Consider the following 17,092-nt stretch of genomic DNA (forward strand, 5'->3'; position numbering starts at 1 on the left):
TATTTTGGGCTGGCAAATTCATAGCATCCTTCTGTCACTGTAATACAACAATAAAACCATATACATTTTGCTCAATCCAGTATGAGCCCCATATCCCCCAAGGCCAGTTCCCTTCGCCCTTAGGGGTTAAATGAAACTGATGTCAAATATAGAATTTTCAGCCTGCTGAAACTGAGACACATGCGATGTTACTTACACACATCACTTACAAAAACATAAGGCCTCAGCCAAAGGTGTCGTCTTTGCTTCCCACACGGCTGTAGTTGAGGAAGATGTCATTGACCATAAAGAAGAAAGTAAAACATTCCCCCTTAAAGCTATAGCGTTCCACACCAAGAAGACTTAACTTTTCTTACTAAGGCACAGCTGTCTGTAAATTTTTGGTCTTGTAATTGAATAAGTTTATCTTGAAATACTAAATTCAGTTACAATAAAAGCAAGTGGTTAACTATCACTTTTCAATCCCATGAAAGAAGCAACGGGACAATTGTGGTGTTCATGAAATAATATGAATCAGTGCCAGTGTACAGCTCTTCACTGTGATGATACTTAATCCGCTTTAATATTTCAATCTTAATGCTTTATAAGGCAAATATAGTCTCTTAATTTAAAATAATATTAAAAATAAATCAGGGCCTACAAAAAATGGTGAACTGGCAGCCTTGGAAACTGAAGTCCTTCCTCTATTTAAAAAAAAAAAAAAAAAGGAGTACAGAGACAGATGGAATGCAAGCTTCTCTAAGTTACCTCCACCCAGGTGCAGGGTGGATGAGATGAAAATGTTAGTTCAGTCTCCAGATGTATTCAATCTTTGGTTGTCTGCTGAGACTGCCAGTATGAGTGCAGCGCAGTGCCAATTGTGGTGATGGCTTACTTATTTACTAGAGACTGGCGCACGCCCACAATCCTATTTCAGTATCATATGGTAACAACTAGCAGCGGTTACTGGGAACAATTTTTAATCACTATCAAGCATGGCTAAATATAAACTAGTGGTAGAATTTTCAAAAGCCCCTAATTGTCTTAGAAGCATAGTCCCAAGGAGAGTCAATGGGACTTGTGCTCCTATGTCACTTAGGTGCTTTTGAAAACCCCAGCCTGGCAACCTGTAGGTGAAAGGATGTGTATTCTACTACAAACCCCAACTCACCTTCTCCTTATTAAAATACAAAACAAACAAAAACACATCTCTTAGAACTGCTTGAAAAATGATTTTGTAACATATTTCCTTTAATAATGAGCACTTTCCATGGAAATTGCTTAATTGGTTTTGAATGTATTTTCAAAAGAAATGTTTAAAACAAATGGACTAAAAATTAAGGTCTGTATGCTTGGATTGTTAAAATTACTGACCAAATCAATATGCTGCAGTGATGGATTTTTATTGCAAAGGCTACAAAGAATTACCTGAAGATTATTAAGAAGAAATAAAGGATTAGAATTAGGCTCTATGTAGGTATCGTGGGTAGAAAGGATGTTGTAATTGATAGGGTACAAGCCTTGTACTCCTAAAAGCTTAGAGAGAGATGGCAACATTTTCAAAGTGCTGCCTATATGTTGTGTGTCTGATTACGTTATTTTTGAATTTTCTTAAAAGACCATTGTAGAAACATCTGGGTTTAGGTTGACAGTCTTTGCACTAAAAACAGTCGGTTTTACATTTTTTACACAAATTAATAATTAAATAATCCCCACCCAGTGAATTAGGGGGTCTCAGCTAATCTTAGCATAAACATTTTTTTATTCCCAAGGAAGAATTAATGAAGAAGGGTAATTAAAATGGTGAAGGCCAGATTGCTCTGAGTAGGAAGTCTTTACACTGAGGCTTGACTACAACCAAGGGATTCCAGCAAACAGCGTTGGGGAGAGATTTCCATTTATGGAAATCTGTCTGCACTTTTCCCCTTCCTAAAGGACTTGTCTGGTTTTTGTTCTTAATTATTGTTAAATCCAAAATAATAAAAAAGAGCTAAAATATGGAATAATTACTCCAAATGATCAAAATAAATTGTTTAAAATTAATCTAGAATGGCAGTGTTTGCACTGGTGTAACTAGCTACAGAAGGTGCTAGGCAGTGGAAAATCAGGCCTGCTGTGTTTCACCACAATCAAAGAGGCAGAACTGAATTACTATTTAAACATGTCGCTGTCTAAGAAAGAAGATAATAGACATGTCCCTGTCTAAGAAAGAAGGTGCCATAAGAGCGTGAAAACTTTCTGTATTTATTGACCAATCCACAAATGGATTTTAATATATGAAACTTCTTATCACAACCAAAGTAAAGGACTTATTATCAAGCGCATATTAAACTAATGTCATAGCAATTGCTCCAAAGGAAAAAACAAAGAGAAACCAACTCATGACATTAAAAAAAAAAAAGTCATAGGCCATCACCACAGTAATCTCTTCAAAGAAGAAATGAATGAGCCTGATCCTGAGAACATTGAAACATGTGAGTAACATAGTGAGTTGAGTTAATAGCATGTGAGTAGTTCCATTGGACTCATTGTACACCTTATTACTACTGAACCAGTAGTTGATACTTAGTTTTTCAATGCAATATCTTTCTAATATTAGTTACAGTCCATTGTCAAGGTCTGATCCTACAATGAATTACACAGTGGGACTACTCACATGAATAAAATTATTCAGGGGCTTTAGTATTTGCAGGCCAGACCCTGGTTATAAAGACTAGGGGTCAGATTCAGCTCTAATTTTTTTTTACTTCCTCTTTTGAGCACTATTGAGCACTATTACTGTGTGTGGTGTTTAACAATTGTCCTATTCCAACCCAGGTGTATAGGGACTGCAATTCATTTGTAAGGCACTTCTGGATGAAAGGAATTATGTAAAAGTATTACATTATCATAAATTAATAAAAAATAAATTCAAAACATAAAAAAGACAATAAGAGTAGTAACAATGTCCAGAATAAAATGAAAAAGTCTCTCTGTCTTTATTCTTTACAGCATAAACTGATCAACTGGAATCAGAAAAAATGTTTTGTGATAATATTGCACATATAGGTGCAGTATGGAGTTTATTCCCTCTCTGAATCATTCAGTATTAGTAATGGTTGTAAATATGCTATTGAACTACGAAGACTACTAGAGCATTTTTATATGGCAGTTTTTATTCTCCTTTGTAGGCTTTCTTAGGGGGAGTTCTCCTGAAAATCAATAAAGGAAAAGGAAAATGTTAGGGCTATGAGTTGAATATGAATATGTGAAGACGAGAAACAAATGGGACTAATATCCCACACTTGATTAACATAAAAAACAGATTTGCCACCAGTCTTAGATTAAAAATGACCCATGGGAGATATAAATACAATAAAATATATACAGATTAATGATAAATTATTTTTTTGGTACTTCAGGTCCATGGTTTTTATTCAGGCCCATCTCTGTTAATAAGATTGAAAACCTAAAAAGTGAGAAAATAAGACGGACATTTTATAGAACGACTTCTGAGGGAAGAGCAGCTAAACGGATTAACATCATATCAACATTTTCTAAGGGTTGTGGTAGATTCTCCATCAATGACAATTTTAAAATCAAGATGCAATGTTTTTTTCTAAAGGATATGATCTAGGAATTATTTGGGGGGGAAGTTCTATGGCCTGTGTTATATAGGAGGTCAGATTAGATGATCACAGTGGTCCCTTCTGATCTTGGAATCTCTGAAACTAAACATCTAAATGTCTTCTCAAGAAATATAGGCAGCCTAAGTTGTTCAATGATAGGAGAAAATACCTTACTGCTGTGGTTTGTTACTTCATGGAGACATATCTCCCATGCAGCAAAACCCCTTTAATCAGAAATCCCATGCTACTGGTACAAATTTACCAGAAGAATTCTAAGCTTTTTCTTGGTCAACAGACAAAGAGTGAGATACAACCTTGATGTAAGCAGCTCCTCCTGCTGCTCTATAGTCAATAGGACTGGGTCTGTTTAAACCAGTGCTGAAATTGCTGTAAAGTATTTAACTACTTAAATTGTGCTTTAGATCTAATTGAGGATTTGTGGCCTTGTATCTTTCAGTTGGGAAAGGTCAGTCCTGTGATTTCCAGGTCAGAACTGTTTGACAAGGATTTAGTGCTATCCACAACTTGAGATGTGCTCCCAGGCTCTCTAGTTTAAAGGGAACGCTGTAAGAGTAAAAGGGGCTAAGAAAGCAAAATATAGAGGAAAAAAGACTATCTTAAGTGATTTACAGACTTGAAAATTCTGAGAATAGAAGCCATAATTGAACTAGCTTTCAGTTGTCACAGTGCTGAATTATTACAATTCTGAAATGCAAATTGTAGAGCTCTCCAATACTGTTTCCATGGAATAGTATGTTATAAGCCCAAGTCTTTCTTAAGAATCTAGATCCTTTCTGGGGAAATGGTGTCTTCTATATGCTAAAATTTGGGGGAGTTTCTCTAGCTATAGGACAATCTATGGCAACAGAATGGATAAGCAATAACACAAGCCAATCTGAATAATCATTTTAACATTTTTCTCTTTTTCCTGGGCTATAATAAAGCCGTTGGAATTATATTACAATGTAGAAGAACATTACATTGGTCTCTTCAGTTCTGTATTTCCTTTCACTGAGAACTCACACTATTAATAAGAGTTCTGCATTGGTTATTCAAGCTACTTTTTTATCATCCATCTTGTCATTAGTCCATCTTTCAAAGGTATTTTGCTGGTTCAGACCGGTGCTAAATGTTTTCCAAGGGCCCGTTCCAGCTCCTACTAAAGTAAATAAGAAAAGACTTCATTGAGGGTAACTAGGCCTACTCATTACTAAAATCAAAAATGCAAGATGTTCAAAACAGAGAAGGAAGGATATTGTGAATATTTTCTCAAAATCTTCCTCTCTTCCCCGCCCCCCTTTTTTAATGTCAAAAATTGTAAAAATTTCTATCAATTCTGCGGCTGGTCAAATTGAAAGGTGGGAAAACCATGAAAATGTTGACTTTTCATAAAATTACAAAATTCAGAAAATATTGACCAGCTCTGGGAAGTAGCTCAAGAAACTTCAAACGATGAGTCATTCCTGAAGCATAATGTATATAGCTCTGCAAATCCATAGATATTCACAGATAACCACATCCATGGATGCAGATATCCACCACCATTTTTGCAGATGGATGCAGATCCAAATTTTATATCTAAAGCTCTGGAAATCGGTGGCTATCCACTTTATATCCACAGATATTGGCTTCCGCAGATGCGGATATCAGCTGATCATTTTTGTGGATCGGATGCAGATACAAATTTTGTATCCATGCAGGGCTCTAATAATGTAGTCTTTCATTGCCAACAATTTCTGATGCTTGCAAATTACTGTAACAGGGAATAAGCAGTACCAGGTCTCAGAGAAATTAACTATTGAATCCAAGTACTAGTATCTTCAGAAAAACAAAGGATTGCATAGAGAAATGAACAGATGCAAACTTTCATTTGCGAACTCTCATCCTGGCATAATCATTGAATGATATAATTTAAGACTAGGGATATGTCAATTTATATTACTTAGCACTTATATGGCAATATTTGTGTTGTAAATGGTTTACAAATGTTAACATGCAGTCTAGGTGGTTATCTAAAAAAGTATTCTATTCTTTAAGGAGTCTCCAGGAATGCTGAATTCAAACCCTAATCTGACATTCTTTTAATTGCCTGATAATATGGTCCTGATCCTGCAAGAATTTACACATGCTTAAATATAATTCCTGTGAGTAGTTCCATTAACTTCCATGGACTATTTGAAGTACGTAAAGTTAAACACTTATGTGAGATGACACATAGATGTCCTAACCTGCATGGAAAGCTAAGTGGCATGGGCTCTTGCAACCCTTGTAAATCACCTGATGCAATCTGTCCTTTTCTGGAGAACCTCAAAGGACACACACCAAATGCATCATACTAGACTCCTTTGCTTCAAGCAATGATTTATCTTTGAGTTACTGCAAATGAAAGTTGTGTGATTTGACCTTCTCTCAGGTAGGTGAATGGGAACAGCAGAAGCAATGCCCTCCTATGCCTCAGTGCCCTCCTTTTCTTCAAGTGGAACAGGTTAGATGGACATCCTCGAGGGATGGTCAAGGTGTACTTAATCCTGCTTCAACAAAGGGAGGCGGACTAGATGACCTCTTGAGGTCCCTTCCATTTGTAGTTTTCTATGATTCTCTGAGGCCTGCCTTATAGTGGGTATGTCTACACTACGAAAATAGGTCGATATTATAGAAGTCAGTTTTTAGAAATCAATTTTATACAGTCGATTGCGTATGTCCACACTAAGCGCATTAAGTCGGTGGAGTGCGTCCTCACTACCATGGCTAGCATCGACTTATGGTGCGGTGCAATGTGGTAGCTATGCCACAGTCTCCGCTGCCCATTGGAATTCTGGGTTAAGCTCCCAATGCCTGATGGGGCAAAAACATTGTCGCCGGTGGTTTTGGGTACATGTCATGAGTCGCCCCTTCCTCCGTGAAAGCAACGGCAGACAATCGTTTCGCACCTTTTTTCCGTGCGGATGCCATACTGCTTTCAGCAGCTGGTGCAGTAGGACTGCTAACCGTCGTCATCCACCACTTCCGCTGCAACTCTGCTCTGCTGCTATTGTCTCAATAGTGAATTTCTCCATGTTGTCTGTCATGAGCTCCCGGGTACGTGTGTTCTTCCTTGGGAAATGTGTGCGGTGCTAACCGTCATCCTCCACCGCTTCCGCTGCAACTCTGCTCTCCTGCTCTCATGAATCCACCTTGCAGGTCCTCTCGTCGTGCTCTATAAATATCTATTCTCATGGCATCCTTTGTCAGCCACCGCTTCCGCTGCAATTCTGCTCTCCTGCAGACGCCATACCACGGCAAGCATGGAGCCTGCTCAGATCACCGCAGCAGTTATGAGCATTGTAAACACCTTGCGCATTATCCTGCAGTATGTGCAGAACCAGAACCTGCAAAAGGAGGCAACAGCAGCACAGTGACGAGGACATGGACACAGACGTCTCTCAAAGTACGGGCCCTGGCAATTTGGACATCCTGGTGGCAATGGGGCAGGCTCATGCCATGGAATGCCAATTCTGGGCCCGGGAAACAAGAACAGACTGGTGGGACCACATAGTGTTGCAGGTCTGGGATGATTCCCAGTGGCTGCAAAACTTTTCCATGCGTAAGGGCACTTTCATGGAACTTTGTGACTTGCTTTCCCCTGCCCTGAAGCACAAGAATACCAAGATGAGAGCAGGCCTCACACTTCACAAGCGAGTGGTGATAGCCTTCTGGAAGCTTGCAACGCCAGACAGCTACCGGTCAGTTGGGAATCAATTTGGAGTGGGCAAATCTACTGTGGGGGCTGCTGTGATCCAAGAAGCCAACGCAATCACTGAGCTGCTGCTATCAAGGGTAGTGACTCTGGGAAATGTGCAGGTCATAGTGGATGGCTTTTCTGCAATGGGATTCCCTAACTGTGGTGGAGTGATAGACGGAATGCATATCGCTATCTTGGGACCGGACCACCTTGGCAGCCAATACATAAACCACAAGGGGTAGTTTTCAATGGTGCTGCAAGCACTGGTGGATCACAAGGGACGTTTCACCAACATCAACGTGGGATGGTTGGGAAAGGTACATGACACTCGCATCTTCAGGAACTCTGTTTGAACAGCTGCGGGAAGGGACTTACTTCCCAGACTGGAAAATAACTGTTGGGGAAGTTGAAATACCTATAGTTATCCTCCCCTTAATGCCATGGCTCATGAAGCCATACACAGGCACCCTGGACTGTAGTAAGGAGCTCTTCAACTATAGGCTGAGCAAGTGCAGAATGGTGGTAGCATGTGCATTTGGACGTTTAAAAGTGTGCTGGTGCAGTTTACTGACTCGCTCAGACCTCAGCAAAACCAATATTCCCATTGTAATTTGCTGGTTGCACACCCCCAGCCAAGTGATATCATGTGCTTTACAGCCCTCTGTGGAAAGGATCACTCCTAAAAGCCCCAACAACTTCCTATCCCCATTTAAAAAAAAAGGCATAAAACTGTCTCACCCACTTAAAAAAATACACAAATAACAATAAGGTAGGGAAGGAACCTTGCGGGATTCTTGCGGCTTGCAGGCAGCCATGGTAAGCCCCCACCACCCAGTTCTCTGGGATGATCGCTTCACCCCGCCTCCCACCACGTGACTAGTATCAGGGAAGATCCCTGCAGCGAAACGTGAACAGCTCAGCATGAACAGGCCCCCCACCCCCCATCCCCACCCCCTGGCGTGGCTAAAAGCGGGGATGATTTCTTTTCAGCCTCAGGCAAACAGCCCAGCAGGAACGGCCACCTCTGAATGTCCCCTTAATAATGTCCCTGGAGGATTTCCGCTCCATCCCCAGACACGTTAACAGACTTCTCCAGTAGCTGTACTGGCCATGAATGAATCCCAAGTCTTCAGGGTAAATTAATCATTAAACATGCTTGCTTTTAAACCATGTATTATATTTACAAAGGTACACTCACCAGAGGTGCCTTCTCCGGCTTCATGGTCCGGGAGCCTGCCTTGGGAGGGTTGGGAGGGTATTGGCTCCAGGGTGATAAACAGTTCCTGGTTGTCGGGGAGAACGGTTTCTCCACTTGCCTGTTGTGCGCTATCCTCCTCCTCCTCTTCCTCGTCCCCCAGATCCTTATCCCTGTTGCATGAGACTCCCCCCTTGCAGGTGTCCACGGACAGGAGTGGGGTAGTGGTAGGGGCACACCCTAGAATTGCATGCAGCTCATCATAAAAGTGGTATGTCTGGGGCTCTGACCCAGAGCGACCGTTTGCCTCTTTGGTTTTTTGGTAGGCTTGCCTCAGCTCCTTAATTTTCATGCGGTACTGCTGCGGGTCCCTGTTATAGCCTCTGTCCATCATGCCGTTGGAGATTTTTTTCAAACATTTTGGCATTTCATCTTTTGGAACGGAGTTCTGATAGGACGGATTCGTCTCCCCATACAACGATCAGATCCAGTACCTCCTGTTCAGTCCATGCTGGAGCTCGTTTGCGATTCTGGGACTCCAGGGTCACCTATGCTGATGAGCTCGCCATGCTGGCCAAACAGGAAATGAAATTCAAAAGTTCCCGGGGCTTTTCCTCTGTACCTGGCTAGTGCATCTGAGTTGAAAGTGCTGTCCAGAGCGGTCACAATGGAGCACTCTGGGATAGCTCCCGGAGGCCAATACTGTCCAATTGCATCCACACTACCCCAAATTCGAACCGGTGATGTTGATATCAGCGCTAATCCCCTTGTCGGGGAGGAGTACAGATATTGATTTTAAGAGCCCTTTAAGTTGACAAAAATGGCTTTGTGGTGTGGACGGGTGCAGGTTAAATCAATCTTATGCTGCTAAATTCGACCTAAACTCGTAGTGTAGACCAGGACAGTGATTCTTCCTTCCCTTCTAAGGAACTGTTGTACTGTTCATCAGACAATTCACCTGAGTATGGATAGCTTTACATGTTATGATCAGATGAAAAAGTAAATGTGTGTATTGTGTGTGTGGAAGCGGGGGGATGATCTAAGTATTTGAAAGCATTCCAAAGGTTAAAGTAAGTGTTAACTATTCCCCACCCTGTCTCCTCCCTGGGAATTGAGGGAAATTACAGCCCACCCAGACTAAATGACAGTTTGCTTGAAATAATGACAGGCGTGTGTGCAGAAGAATCACAGTCATAGAGACAAAGGGAGGAAATTTTTTGCATTTTCTTCTGACCAGTAAATGTGGCAGGTTCTGCCCTGAGAGGCATGAATCTCCCCAACTTCTAAAGTCAAATGTTTTAGAAAACCTCCTGCAGCGATCTGTGTCCCTGCAGTAAATACAGGAAGCAGTAAGTCACTGTAAAACACCGGCTTGCTAATTCTTTTTCCCGTTAAACAGAGCAACTCATCCTTTTTGCTGGTTGCACAACCCCAGCCAAGTGATATCATGCGCTTTACAGCCCTCTGTGGAAAGGATCACTTCTAAAAGCCCCAACAACTTCCTATCCCCATTAAAAGAAAGGCATCAAACTGTCTCATCCACTTAAAAAAATACACAAATAACAATAAGGTAGGGAAGGAACCTTGCAAAGCTTAGTCAACCCCGATCAGTTGTGAAATATCAAACAGTTCCAGGCGACACTGTGGCTTTAAATGATTCAAAGGAAATCTTGTGTTTTTCTTAAACATTTTCTCCCGGTCTCTCTCTCCTCCCCTCGCTCCTTCCTCTCTCTCCTGCCTTCCTGTCTCAGTCCCCCTCTCTCTCTCTCTCTCTCTCTCTCTCTCTCCTTTTCTCCTCCCCCCTCAGTCCCTCTCCCCCCCCCCCCCCCCCCAGTTTCTCTCTGTGTCTGATTAAATGAGAAGGAAGTGTGGGAGTGGTGGTTTTGAAGCTCTCCCTTTAAGAGGCAGCCTGCAGTGACGAATTGTTGAAATTGCCATTGCAGGATGGCATTCCGCTATAAATTCATTGTTCCACCTCCTCTCATCTTCACATTTCTCTCCCTTCTCCTCTTGTTCACATCGACAGACTGGGGATAACAACCCGCACTAGAAAGGGAGAAGCTGTTTTACAAAATCCAGGGCATTATTATTATTATTATTTTATTATTATTTTAACCATCTCACCGGAGACGATCGAGCCTTTTTTGGCGTGTGTGTTTCTTCTCCTCCCTTCGAACAAAAGGGGGCAAAGGAAGGCGAGGCACTTGCTGCTGAAAGGGCCGATCTGTAGCGGATCCGCCGGCCTCTGCTGAGGAGGATGGTGCAGTGACTCCGCGAGAGAAGTGGAAGAAGAGCGGAAAGTGCTCAAACTTCTCCGCTCGCCGGGTGTGAGCCTCCCTTCTTCGACTCCTGGGCAGCAGCTGTTTTAGGATTGTGGCGCTCTCCTTCCATGTGCTCCCGACTCTTCCCTGCAGAGAAACGCAAAAGTTCACACGCGAGCTGCCTTTGTTGACATTTTTTCCCCCTTCCTCCCACTCACACTTGCTTCAAGCTTGGGAGGATTCCCCCCACACACACACACTTAAGCTCCGCTGTTGATCTCCACCGGGTGACTTTTTTTCTTTTTTTTTTTGTAAAGAGAGACAAATATGGTCCTGAAGTTTGTTTCCCTGCTGCTGGCTGCGGAGTTGCACTTTGCCGCTGCCAAGACCGGATCTCCAACAGCAACAACAGCAGCACCTGCTGATGATAAAACCCGGCCGCCTCCCGGGGCGGCAGCAGCAGCAGCAGCAGCGTCCCGTCAGCCTGGCCCCCAGCAGCTGCCCCGGACCAGCGGCCCGGTGCAGAACATTGACCAGATCTACTCCGGGGGCGGCAAGGTGGGCTACCTCCTCTACGCGGGGGGCAGCAGGTTCCTCTTGGATCTGGAGAGGGACGAGCTGGTGGGTCCGCAGGCCCCTGTGCAGCACCCCCGCGGCTGGGCTCACTGCTATTACCGGGGCACGGTGGACGGCAGCCCCCAGTCCCTGGCCGTATTCAACCTCTGCGGGGGGCTGGATGGCTACTTCGCGGTCAAACACGCCCGCTACACGGTGAAGCCCTTGCGCCGGGCCAAGGGGGCGGCCCCGCGGCGGGTCTATGGGCCCGGCTCCGCCCTGATCCCGCACCTCTTCCGCAAGGACCAGTTCAGCTTCCAGACGGTGCCTTCGCGCCCCAGCTGCGAGACGCGCGGCTCCGGCCAGGCCCCGCCGCTGGAGGGCAAAGGCGGGCTGCGGGGGGGCCGGGAGCGCCCCGCCCAGCCCCAGCTGGCCGCGGGGCCCTTTGCCCCGCCGGGCGCCGGGCGCAGGAGCAGGCGCTCCATCTCCAGAGCCCGCCAGGTGGAGCTGCTGCTGGTGGCCGACGGCTCCATGGCCAAGAAGTACGGCAAGGGCCTGCAGCACTACCTGCTGACCCTGGCCACCATCGCCTCCCGGCTCTACGGGCACGCCAGCATCGAGAACCCCATCCGGCTGGCCGTGGTGAAGGTGGTGGTGCTGGGCGACAAGGAGAAGGGGCTGGAGGTCAACAAGAACGCGGCCACCACCCTGAAGAACTTCTGCAAGTGGCAACACCAGCACAACCCGCTGGAGGACGGGCACGAGGAGCACTACGACGCCGCTATCCTCTTCACCCGGGAGGTAGGTGGCCTGCGGCCCTGGCACCCCTTGCCCAGCCCAACCGGGGCTCCGCACAATGGGACAGTGGTCTCTAGAGTCATAGATTCCAAGGCCAGACGGGACCATTGTGATCATCTTGTCTGACCTCCTGTAGAGCACAGGCTAGAGAATGTCCCCACGATAAGCATCTCTTTTAGAAAAACTTCCGATCTTGATTTCAAAATTGTCAGTGATGGAGAAGCCACCATGGCGCTTGGTCAATTGTTTCAGTGGTTAATTACCCTCCTTTCTCGTCTGGCCTGATTTTCCTTCCTCCTCCGTTGTTTCCCTTTCTTTTACAGCCACCTTTACAGTCCTCCAGTCTGCAGGGTAGGTGTCTGACCCTCGCTTCTGGTGGTGTGTAGGTCACTGCGCTGGACAGCAACAAAGTTGATTGCAAACCCCGGCTGTGTGGGATCCTACCTCATTTCCTAACTAGTTGCTTAGTTGACAACACCACAGAATCATGATGATTAAAAAAACAAAGCAAAACAAAACCCTCCAAACTTTATGAGTGGTGCTATCTAAACTGAGGTGTAATGAGTGCAGGTGCTTTGCAAGTTTCTCTGGCGCATCTGCTGATGCACTGCCTCCCTGGCCGGCAGCATCCCATGTTTATTCCAGAGTTGGGCTACTTTTGGATAGAGACTGCAAGTGTTTAGGGCCGGTGTTAATTTGTATAATCTGGACACATGGCTACTAGAGACGAGACCGGGGATCGGCAACCTTTGGCATGCGGCCCGTCAGGGAAATCCAGGCCAATGGGGGCTGCGGGAAACGGCGGCCAGCACATACCTTGGCCCACGCCCCTTTCCGCAGCCCCCATTGGCCTGGAGCGGCGAAACGCAGCCAGTGGGAGCTGCGATCAGCCAAACCTGCAGACGCGGCAGGTAAACAAACTGACCTGGCCCGCCAGCGGATTTCCCTGATGGGCTGTGTGCCAAAGGTTGCCGATCCCTGGACTAGACCAAATTCATCTCCACTTGAGAAATTACATTGCTGTCATAGTCTGTTTGACATTTCCTTGTTAACAGGAGTTCATCTTCCATCATTTATGTATAATCACAGTAAAGAACTGACAACACCCATTAGACCAAATTAATCCAAGAATGAATTTGACCGATTAAGATTAGGAAAACAGAATGAATTGGTAGATAACACCTTAAGGAGCACATGACTTCCTTGCTTAGCTGCTGTAATTTAACATGGTATTCCCAGCATGACAGAAAAATGGCACTAGGCCTGGAGGAATACAGAACTTGTGGTACAAAACTAGGACTTAAATATAAGACACATAAACGAAGCCACACTAACTCAGTTCAACTCAGTTTGTGGAGAAGCATGTAGTACCTTGCTATCCATATAGTGAAAAATTGGTCTCCTAATCAATTAAAGGCCGGATACCACAATTCTCATCCATGCAAAACTCTGCATCAGAGCCTTAATTGCATTGCCATACATAGTTAAGGGGCACTGCTCCTGTGGACATGTGGTATAGTTTAGGCAATGATCTATTGTAAGAATATCCCGTTCAGTTATATTTTTTCTTTCCTCAGTAAGAAAATAATAAAAAACTGCAGGACTTTCTGTTAGTTTGAATTCTCTTGCTTTGCTGCATCACAGGAGGCTGCCAAAAAGGATTCTTTGGATGGTTTCTGGAAGGAGGTGCTCAAGAGGAAAGGGAAAGAAAAAAGACTGGCTTACTTTTGTAGCTGTAAATACTTGAAATATTAGGCTCAGTCTCTGTCATCCCAAACTTGTACAGCAGGCGCTTTCTTGTGGCAGTTCAAATCCATCCATTCTGTTTGTTAAAAGCTATATCAGATCTCATTTTAAAACAGTCACCTTGCTAATTACAATCTGAAGGAGAGGAAGCTAGCTTGATTGTATCAAACTGCTTTCATTTTTGATTATAGACATCAATATTGAATGGCGATTCTGGGCCAAATTCTGTCACTCTCACATGTCTCTGTAAGTACTTCTGTCGATTTCAATGGGACTAATTGTGCTTCACACAAATAAGGATGGCGGATTGTGGCCCTAAACTTTGAGATGATCACTAACAATTGGACTGCATTGCATAATATCTTACTCTGTGAGTTAGGTTTCAAAGGGACTACAGGTGGTAGAATCTGATCCTAAACATTTATTTTAGATGAAAATATCACAGCAAAGAGCAAAATATCACAATTTCTGCAGTCTCAGTTTGATCTTCGTGATTATAGTAATAACATTCATAGGACACATTAGCCTTCATATGGAAAAATAGTTTGCACTATTACCAAACAAACGGAAGTATGTTCCAAGAAAAATCATTGGCTGCGGTTTGCTTGGTATATGGTTTTTGACACAATTAATTATTTGACATATCCTCAGCTGACGTAAATCAGCATAGCTCAACTCAATTTAATGAATTGCTGCACTGATTTACATCAGCTGAGGATCTGGCCCTGTATTTTAAGCTCATGGAGGTTGCATCATAGGTATATTTGTCTTACTGAGAAAAAACACAGGTATTTTCTTACTATGTGCATTCCTGGACTGTTTTTGAAGGGAATGTGCTGAGATCCATACCGCTTTCATCTGATGGTGTTGGAAGGTTCAAAGTGAATCTCAGTTAGACCTCAGAATGTAAACATGAAAAAGGGTTAAAGGATCAACAAGCAGAAGAGGTACAGCTCTTAGAAAATAGGTTTTTTTTAACCTCAAAGAAAGATCCCCCCCACACACACAGTTTTGTTTTTCAATGAGAAGAAGCAGCAGTTGGCATGAGGATCCAACTTTTACAACTGTGTTTTGAATGTATGAAGTAGGTTGCTTAGCAACTAGACGCCAAGCTATGGCTCCATGTTTTCCTGGGCTCTGAATGCTGCTGTGCTCAGTGTTTGTACATCCAGATGTCTTCTTCTAAATGGCTTGTTTTTCAGGCATGGAGCAAATGTGTGAGATACATTTTCCGTCTGTTTATTAGCCAAGCCCACCTTGATCTTTGCGTCTGTGTGTCAACAGAATAATATTGACAATTCATTTATCAAACTAACACATTTCACAAACTTTAAGTAACTCATTATGCATCATCAGTGTGTACATTAAGCATGCATATTACCATGTAGCTCTCTAGCCTAACACTTACATTGATTCTGGAAGGACTCTTGTACCAGAACTCACATTACACACAGCAAAATATTTGAAAGACATACTGATCTTGCTTGAATGTGAAAGTGCTTTCAAGGTCCTTCCACTTGTTCTTGTTTTCCTTTCACTTTTTTTTTTTAAAGACAAATCAATATGTAAATGTTCATAGTACTGAATGCACCAAGGGCTTTCCCTCAGTGTAGAATTATTACCAGTAATTATGTTGTTAGTATTTAAATTACAGGTAGTGCCTATGCAATCTGTTTTTAAGCAGAACTACTGAGTCCTGATTTAGAAAAAGCAATTGACCTTTATGGCTCAATGATAGGTGGTCTATCTGTATTTAATCTGGTAAGTGCTTCAAAATGAGCCATGCTGCATAACACAAGAGGTCAATGTATAATTTGCAAGGGATCTGGGTTTAACTCTCTCTAATATAGACAAATGGCCAGGCTTTGAAAGGTATTTAGACACTTAGTGGGATTTTCAAAAGCATCTAGGCACCATAATACCCATGGGCATTTAAAACTCTGGCCCAAAGTTTTAAGTGAAAATTCTTCTTAACTTGGATCCAGGGCTATGCACTGATATCAACAAGTGCTTCTCCTGAGTAAGGATTACAAAATCAGACCCATTAGTTTCAATTAATCCTAACTCTTGTATGACAAATTCAATGATTTGCTTCAATGTTACAGAAAAGTGTTATAGAATTTAATAGAGGTGAAAATTTTAAATCACTAGGTTCTGTAGAAATGTGATAGGGTTATACAGATATTATTTCAAAGCCTACATAATTTCATAAAGAAAAATATTCTTTCTGTAGGCCTGGTTCTGCCCCTACTGCTGACTGTGAGAGAACCAGGCCCCGTAGAGTATTTGAATTCTATAGAATGGTTAAAAAAATATAATAGGTGATAATTTTCCATTAAATTATAAATTTGTTAGTCCCTAAGATGCCACAAGTACTCCTCAGGGTTTTTTGGCTGGTATAGACTAACACGGCTACTACTCTGAAATCATTAAATTCTGTAGGACTTTTCATTAGGCCAGATAAATACATTCTCCATAGATCTGTTATTGTCTTTGTTTACTTTGTGGCTAGGTCTCTAACTATAGTTCTAAATTTCTGGGCCAAATTCACACTTTTTGTAAATTCATTGACTTTAGTGGAGTTACACCAAGGATGAATTTAGTCTGTTTTGCTTAAATCTCTTTTGTTTATGTCTAATGCTTAGACTCTGGAAACTATTTATTTGCTATATTGACAATGCTTATTAACATTAACAGTAAATATCAGACTATTTGTCACAACACAAACACATGAGTGATGTAGCTTCCAAACTGTACTTGAACCAATACCATTGTTTTCTTGGGTTAAGTCTTCTCAGCAAGTACCCAATAAAATCAGGCCAGATTAACAAGTGTGAACTTGCACAGCACTGTCTGCCCCTTTAAGGGCTTGCAGAGTCAGGAAGCAGCAAGCCCTGGCCTAAGGAGAATCCATCAGACTGGTGTTGGGAACCAGCTGATACAGCCAAGCAGCAGTTTTAATGACTGGCTCTGATTCCCACGTGGAAGATATTAGTAAGGACCCAGATCTGTGAGTGGAGGGGGCACAAGAGAGACAAACACTTTCCTGAGCAGCAGTGGAAGGCTGCAACAGGGCAGGAAGGCCCTGTGGTCCCCCCTGAGGCTAAGGTATGGCCTTGAGCTCCGTGGGTGGCAGAGGAACTGCAGTACCAGTCCAGTTCAGGACTATCACTTTTGTTTCTTGTCACTATTTTTTGCCTTTGTGGGGCGTAGGAATAGAAGAGCTTGT

The 17,092-nt window shown here is 43.2% G+C and overlaps 1 protein-coding gene and 1 long non-coding RNA gene across 2 annotated transcripts in view; one reads left to right on the forward strand and one right to left on the reverse strand.

Annotated features, from left to right (window-relative positions):
• Nucleotides 1-2,210: 2,210 nt before the first annotated feature.
• Nucleotides 2,211-10,713, reverse strand: LOC142073463 (uncharacterized). Its single transcript, XR_012670364.1, has 3 exons — nucleotides 10,628-10,713; nucleotides 8,507-9,831; nucleotides 2,211-6,955 (listed from the first exon to the last, which is right to left on the reverse strand). It is a non-coding gene; the product is annotated as an uncharacterized LOC142073463 (long non-coding RNA).
• Nucleotides 10,347-17,092, forward strand: part of ADAMTS5 (ADAM metallopeptidase with thrombospondin type 1 motif 5) — a 48,443-nt gene continuing 41,697 nt past the window's right edge. The window contains exon 1 of the mRNA XM_075133302.1: nucleotides 10,347-12,120. Within this exon, the coding sequence (XP_074989403.1) occupies nucleotides 11,092-12,120 (1,029 nt within the window). The 5' untranslated portion in view covers nucleotides 10,347-11,091. The remainder of the gene's footprint in view (nucleotides 12,121-17,092) is intronic.

This window comes from Caretta caretta, chromosome 1, assembly GCF_965140235.1.
Source record: "Caretta caretta isolate rCarCar2 chromosome 1, rCarCar1.hap1, whole genome shotgun sequence".
Lineage (NCBI taxonomy): Eukaryota > Metazoa > Chordata > Testudines > Cheloniidae > Caretta > Caretta caretta.